At 30.5% G+C, this 8,048-nt stretch overlaps 1 protein-coding gene across 1 annotated transcript; it reads left to right on the top strand.

Moving 5' to 3' along the window:
• The first annotated feature begins 3,855 nt into the window (after positions 1-3,855).
• Positions 3,856-5,897, top strand: LOC107938187 (WAT1-related protein At5g13670). Its single transcript, XM_016871270.2, has 7 exons — positions 3,856-4,270; positions 4,365-4,427; positions 4,503-4,619; positions 4,694-4,940; positions 5,014-5,175; positions 5,254-5,402; positions 5,496-5,897. The coding sequence occupies exons 1-7, from the start codon at positions 4,077-4,079 to the stop codon at positions 5,737-5,739; spliced, it is 1,176 nt and encodes a 391-aa protein (XP_016726759.2). The 5' UTR covers positions 3,856-4,076; the 3' UTR covers positions 5,740-5,897.
• The last annotated feature ends 2,151 nt before the right edge of the window (positions 5,898-8,048 follow it).

Raw genomic sequence — 8,048 nt, 5'->3', positions numbered from 1 at the left:
AAATATAATATTGACATGAAAATAATTATTTAAAAATTCTAAAAATTTAAGATATGACAAAAATTAAAAAAAAGTATTGACATAACAAAATCAAATATGAAAAAAAATTAAAAATTAAAAATATAATTTTAAATAGCTTTTGTTGGGAGGTTTTGACTTGCTTGTTTCATGTTTTGTTAGAACGAGAACAAATTTTCTACTTGGGTCATGAGTTGTTTCATCCTATACATGTTTGATGGTTTTTTGGCCTACTAAGGAGTGACATGTTTGACAAAACAACAGTTGATTTTCGGCTAAAACTCCTCAGCTCTTTAACTGGTCATATTGAGAAGTTTTAAAGTGAAAATAATGTTTATTTTAACTTTATCTTTTAAGAGTGCTTTGGAGCAATTGGAAGACTGATTTATGAAAACTTTTATTTGATAAATACTTAAGATAATTTCAACTTTTAAATAGGAATTTAAAGCTTATCAAAACTTTTTTGGATGGACTCTTGTATTAGCCTATAAATAGGCTTCTTGTGGCATTACTTAGAGAGCAGTTTTGGAGTATCTTTGTCAACAACTTTGCTATATTTTCTTGTGGTTATTTTGTGACACTTTTTTTAGGTATTCCTTAAAGAGTTTATTGTTTGTATTGTGATGTATTTGGGTGAACGATTTGTGATAATTGGGATCAGTGTCATTGAGCGAGGCTTCGCAGATGTAGGACTATTGTGTCTGAATTGCATTAACAAACATTACGTGTTATCTCTCCTTTGCGTAAGGGTAGACGTAGGCTATAATTACTTCTTTGTGTAAGGGTAGAGTGGGCTTAAACCAATAGGTGATCCGGACAATTGTAGAATAAAATCATTCACTGAGCGAGGTTCTGCAGATGTAAGACTGTTGTGTCTAAACTGCATTAACAAACGTTGTGTGTTATCTCTCCTTACCTTACATTTAACCTTTCTGTTTGTTTTATAATTTAAAATGAATCTGAACAATTGGTTGTCTAGGTCCAGATTCAATTCAGATGTAATTTTTATTAATTATTTTTATTTTTTATCATTTAAAAAAAGTTAAGAAAAATTATTGATGTGGCATGCCATGTTTCATCTCTTGATGGTTACCGTCAATTACATCAACACCATTAATGATTAAATCAGTCAACTAACGATTTTCGTTAGCAATTTAACTAATTGCTGAAAGGGCCTAATTATTATTATTTTATCATAAAAGATTTAATATGGTGTACTTTCTTTAGGCTCAATAATTAAATTTTATTTTTTATTAAAAGCTTTTTTTAACCCTTAACCCTTAACCCTTTCCTATTTTAATTTTATTTTTCCAAAAGATATTAAATGAAAAAACATAATGTCCAGGAAGGAGACGTGGAAATCAATAATTTGTTATAACATAGTATTGAGAAAACATAGATATGTCACCACGACAATCATGAAGGTTGAATACCCCTAATTTTTTCATTTGTGATTTCCTTTTCTCTAAAGTGGAAGAAAAAAGTGTTTCTTTCAAAAAGGAAAAAAAGTGTGCCATAAGTTTTTTATTTTTATGTCTATAAAATTAATAACTTTCCATAAAAGTATTATGATGGTTCCTGTTTCAGAAGTTAAATTGTATTTTACTTTTTTTTATTTGAAAAATGGGTAGATTAGTGTCTCTGCGTTAGATCAAAGAGTAAATTGATTATTTCTGTTAAAATTTTCTTCAATTTGTATTATTAAAAACTGTTTGATTGACGGAATAATTAGGTAGCGACATATAGCGTGCCACATATACCTCATGTTGATGTACAAATATAAGATTTTAATAGTAGAAATGAAATGATTTTTTAATAGAAAGACCAGTTTGCTCTTTGATATAATGTATAGAAAAAATTATCTATTTTTTGAGCAGAAGGGATAACATGCAATCTGACTTCTAGTACAGTGGCCTCCATGGTATTTTTACCACCACTTTCTATCCTAAAGGGATTTAAGGTTTTGTTCGATAAATTGAAAAATTAAGTATAGAATTTTTAGTACAAAATTATATAAGTGCTGAATTTATATTATAAAATTATTTGTTTTGTTATTAAAAATTACTTATTTCATAAATTTAATTTCATTAAATATAATACTACACATATCCCCTCCCCATCCACATAAATAGAAGAATAATGAGCTTCAATACATTTGAAGTCACATTCTCCTGCATTAACAACAATAACCATGCCAATCGAGATAAGACTCAATCCATAAGTATTTCAATTTTTAATAAAAGTAAAGAGACTTAATCTACCTAATTATTCAATTTAACACTTTTTATTGAAAATTTTGAATTAAGTGAATATCTTATCAAACCCATATAAAAAATTTACTTGTATGTGCTTCCTAAAATTCAAATTCCACGGTTCATTTCTTAGTTGCATACTTATATTTACTTACACAAATTTTGGTCATTAATTAGCTAACTATCCGAAATAAATTTAGAAGAAATCTTACCATTAAATCAATACTTAATTGGTTTTTATATACTTATTATTACTTTTCATTATTTGTATTTTTAAGCTTCAATCTATTGAATCAAAATTACATCTATTTTTAAGCAGTTCAGATTATTCAAGACAACAAAGCAAGAGATTCGAATTCAGTATTGGTCAGATGAATACATCAGTTGCTGGATGGGACGACACAATGACGAACCCAACATGCTCCCAGAGAAGAAAATAAAGTTGTAAATCTTCTTGCAAAAGTGCATCGTAGTAATGAGGACATTTTAGTTCTGTTTGAACAACCTCTCCGAGGGGGATTAGTTGAAGTCATTTTAGACTCTATGTTTTGTTTATATTCACCAGGAAAAAAATTACATCTTGGAGAAAAAGCTCACAAACCAAAATTTGATTCTTGTTTTTATATTATTGATTTAGTAACATAATTATAGATATATTTGATAGAGATTCACAGATCTTATAGTTATATTCAAACAATTGGAGTACCTACAAACCAACAACATCAAACTACACAGAACAAAAAAGAAAGAAGATTAGATTTGTTGTTTCTACTAAGCAAAAAATCTATAACATATATTAAAGGAGAATACATGAGGGTGTTGTGGATATGTTGCCCTTGAAGCATGGCAATCGTCTTTGTTTTTGGTGGTTCTGTTATTGGTGTCGTAGGGTTATGAGAGGAAAGAATACAAGAAAATTTTGTATTTTATATTTTTTATTATTTAATTTTAATTTAATATACACTTTTAGATACAATACTTACAAACGTCAAATTCAATTGAAATGTTGGTTTAATGATCGATTTATAATCCGTGTTTGACCAACTTTTAAATAAGATAATAAATATACTTTAATTCATATATTTTTACACTTATGACAATATTAATACCAACAATTTTTTTATTTGTCGTACACACTTAATGATGCAAATGACTGCAAGGTGATTTGTTTGCAGTGCAGTCATGCTTCCATAACTAGAAACCCAAAATATGTTGCATTAAAAGGCTCACTGTCTTAAGTTAAAAATGAAATGGATGGAATTGGAATATTAATTTAATTAGTTCATAAATATTTTAAAAATATATTTTCAACCTTTCCAAAAACTTTGAACTCAATTTTTTCGAAAATTTTAAATTTAATACCAAAATCCGTAATTGGATATGATACATGTCTACATGTTTATGCTCAAATTAAAATCGAAATATGTATCAAGCAAAACGTTTTTTTAGAAAATGAAAATTCGGAACAACATAAACAAACTAGCACCAAGCAATATTTCTTATTCATGACAAAAGTATGATTACCCGACACTTTTAGCAAGTTTTAAGTTGGTGATGTTGCATGAAACTGTTTTTGTACTATATTGAAGGATGTTTTTACAGTTCACGTTATCCATTTTTGTCACAAAGAAAGTGGCATTTGTCGAGTTGATTGATAGATTCATATACCTGCAAAAAAGTAAAGAATGCTCTCCACGTAATTTACACTAACGCACATGACTGTTCCATTTTTTCATTAGTTTTATATGTTCAACAACAGCAAAGCTTTAATGAAAAGAAATATCAAAACAGAGACACACACAATCAATGGAGTCCTGGACTCAACTTTTCAACCATGGGAAACCATTTTTGGCTATGATTTTAATGCAGTCTAGTTATGCCGTGATGTCGATTATCGCGAAATATGCTTTAAATCAAGGGATGAGTCCACATGTATTGGTAGCTTATCGGTTGGCTGTTGCCGCTGTTATCATTACGCCGTTCGCCATTGTTTTAGAAAGGTCTCCCTTTCCTTCCTCTGTTATGCTTGTTATTTTGCAGTCCCGGGTCTTTTTGTCGCCGGTTTTTATGAATCATGGCTTGGTTCTTTTGCAGGAAAACGAGGCCGAAGATGACATTCAATATCTTTATCAAGATAATGCTGATCAGCTTACTCGAGTAATGTAGAATCCATCACCTTTTTAAATGTTTTCATTATAATCAAATAATCATTTGATGAATACTTGTTAATAGGCCGGTGCTTGATCATAACTTCTTTTACACCGGGATGAAGTATACGACGGCAACGTTTACAACTGCCATGTGCAACATTCTACCTGCCTTAACTTTTGCGTTGGCTTGCATCGTCAAGTAATTTCCTACTCTTACTTGGTTTTGATTCTTTTTATTTCTTGTACGAACTGTCGTGACGATGATTTTGTAAGGCTCGAGAGAGTGGAGATCGGGAAAGTTCGTAGCCAAGCAAAGGTAGCCGGGACTGGGGTGGCGGTGGGAGGAGCGATGATAATGACTCTCATCAAGGGCCCTATCCTAGAATTGCCATGGACAAAAGGGAGGAACCACTACTTGGGTCAACATGGTGCAAGTGGAGCTCACAAACAAGATATGGTGATGGGTGCTCTTTTGCTCCTTGCAGGTTGTTGCTGTTGGGCTTGTTTCGTCATTTCACAAGTAAGAACTCATTAAAATTTATTCTCGTATTCACATTAATCAATAATCAAAAGCTAAATGGCCCTTTTAACAGGCAAGGATCCTAAAATCATACCCAGCTAAGCTTTCCCTTACTGCTCTTATATGCATCATGGGCACCTTTGAAGGCACCATTCTCGCATTTGCGGTCGAATGGCGCAACCCTTCAGTCTGGCACATTGGCTTCGACTCCAAATTGATAGCTTCTCTCTATGGCGTAAGAAATTCTTTCGACTTTCGAGTACATATTCGCTGAACACGGGTTTTCAGGGAGTAACAGTTGACGTATGTGCAGGGGTTGGTGACTGCCTTCGCATTATATGCAATGGGGTCAGTAATGAAGAGAAGAGGACCGGTTTTTGTGAGTGCTTTTAATCCATTAAGTATGGTTATTGTTGCAATTTTGGGCTCCTTTTTCTTGGCTGAAGACATGTATCTAGGAAGGTTTGAATCAATCTCTCTTCTAAAATTTATAAATCCAATTAAAATCTTTGCAATTTTGAAGGTTTTTGGAACTATGGTATTGTTGTTTTGCAGAGTACTAGGAAGCATTGTTATTGTAATTGGCCTGTATCTAGTCTTATGGGGTAAGAGCAAGGACCAACCTCAATCGACACCGGACATCATGGTGGTGCGAGCTGATCAACAGATGGTTATAATTAATGGTCATATTGAGAATCCAGATCCTGAGTTGATTCCGGTGGCGCGATCCAGCCAGCAAACGGCTACAATTAAAGGGAATATAAAGAATCCAGATCCTAAGTTTATCACTATAGAATGATGATCAGGGATGAGACCCTAAAATCTAATCGAAGTAGCTGTTAGGAATAGATAGGAAGTTTTTCAGCTTTTAATTTAAGAACATCAGAAATCAACCTCTGCTACATGAAAATTGAATTAAATATGAAATGAAAATCGATTGCAGAGATTTTAGATAAACATCTAATCTAATCTAATCTAATGATTGTAGCTTAAGACTTGGATTGAATATTCCAGGTTTCAATTAATAAATAATCCCAGCACTGTATCTTCCCGTGCTAAATGATCAAGAAAATAATAAAGGGATTCAATGATATAACAGAGACAGATACATGCACAACAGTTGAAAATAAACATCTCTTTTACTTCAATGATATATGATGTCTCAAAAATCAGATTTCGATTTTATGATTTAAGCAAAGTATTAAAAATATTAAATTTATTTTTAAATTGAAGTTCAATAAATATTTAAGAACTAAATTGTCTATTTGCAAACCAACACAAATATCATAACACATCACATAAAACGACATATTTATCAAAGAGTATAATCGATTAATAAATTTATGCAGTTGATACCGATAAAATTAATTTATTTACACATGATCCAAAATGAATATATAATGATAATATTACAGAGCAAATATGGCCATACAAATGTAGTTAACATAAGTGAGTTTGTTTGGGATATTTTGTAATGTTAATAACACATGACCGATTTATTATTACTAAATGCTAAATTTTGATTTTGATTTCAATAATTGATTCTCTTTCTCATGAAAGGTGTCCACTCTGACCATGAAAAAGGAGCAAAAGTTTTCTTCTTTATAACTAAAATAAATAATAAATTTTAAACTTAAATTTTAATTTCCACCAATACCTCATTTCTTATGCTTTCTTTTCATCAAGAACAATTTAAATATAATGAAACAAATCGTATCACCTTTTTATAATTTCCAATCATAATAATTTTATGATTTGTTCCGTAGGTGCAATTCATCGTCAGGCAAAATTAAATAATGAAAATTATGTTTTTATGTTTCCTGTTGATAAAGTTTGTTATAGGCATATCAAAGGCATGAGAATTGACCCTAACTTAAAATGTATCAACTTTCACACATTGATATAAAATTTTAGGTTAAATTTTTGGTCATATCAACTATAAACCTGTGTGCATATCATAGTTCTGTTTGATAATTGGCTGATAGTTGATAGTTGATTGCTTATTGCAGTGACTGGTTTGATCAACTGATTCTATTAATTGATTTGACCAATTGATTCTATTATTAACTATTTTATTTAAAAGTATTTGGTAAAACTTAACCGGTAGCTGAAAGTTAATATGTGTAAAATAACAATTAAGGGCATGACACATTTTATTGTTATGTATTTATTTGTTTATCATACTTTAGTCTTTATTGGGTGAAATTATTGAAATAAAACACTAATACCAAGGAATTAAAACATCCATTATGGGAATTAATTAGTGAATATATTTGAAAATTTAAATAAACAAATTTCTTAAGTTCCTTATTCGCAAATATTAACCTTGTGAAAATTGATAAATATTAATAGTGTATTAATATAATTGTAAACTATATTCTTAGTGATAATTATGTCACTCTGAATAAATTTGTCAAGTAGCATATTTCAATTAATATAAAATTGCATAAGAAATCATTTTTTACAAAGTAAATTGAAAATAAATTAAGAGTACATACATATTCAAGAAATAGATACATGTGGCAAAGGGAGTAATTTTTAAGCAAATATGATCAGATATGTCATTCCGCATGTCTCATTCCCAATCATCCTAGCATTTTTTGTTTTGGAAGTTTTAGCTCAACAAGCTCTTGTAAACCTCCATTCACCAAACACTACAAAGGGTTTAACTACCCATTCCTCCATTTGTGCCCAGATCAAATAAAAAAACCCAAAGCTCGATTGATCAAATACCCATGCTAATTTTACTTAATTTAGAATTGTTTGTCACTAAGCAAATGTGTATTGGTGTAGGGACTACATGCATCAGTTTTGAATTACAGGGCAATTGGGACTCTGAAAGCAAGATATTGTGTCGCACAACCTGAAAGATAAAAAGTGGCCGCATAAAGATTGATTTGTATTTGCATGGCTTGGACTCTTTTTGGAATAAGACAAGTTAAAGTGAATGTCTTGTGGGATGAGATTGTATCAAACATTAGATTTCTTTTTTTTTTTTTTATCTTTATTTTGTTTTTTTATTTGCTAATTATTTAAGTGGAATTATAGTTGTAAAATAACACTTTCCCTTTAAAAAAAAGTAGTCGTAAGAAGGGGGAATTGGCTTTT

The sequence above is a fragment of the Gossypium hirsutum genome, chromosome D10 (genome assembly GCF_007990345.1).
Source record: "Gossypium hirsutum isolate 1008001.06 chromosome D10, Gossypium_hirsutum_v2.1, whole genome shotgun sequence".
Taxonomy (NCBI): domain Eukaryota; kingdom Viridiplantae; phylum Streptophyta; class Magnoliopsida; order Malvales; family Malvaceae; genus Gossypium; species Gossypium hirsutum.
Note: the sequence above shows the minus strand (reverse complement) of the source record. Positions and strands in the feature narration are given on the sequence as shown.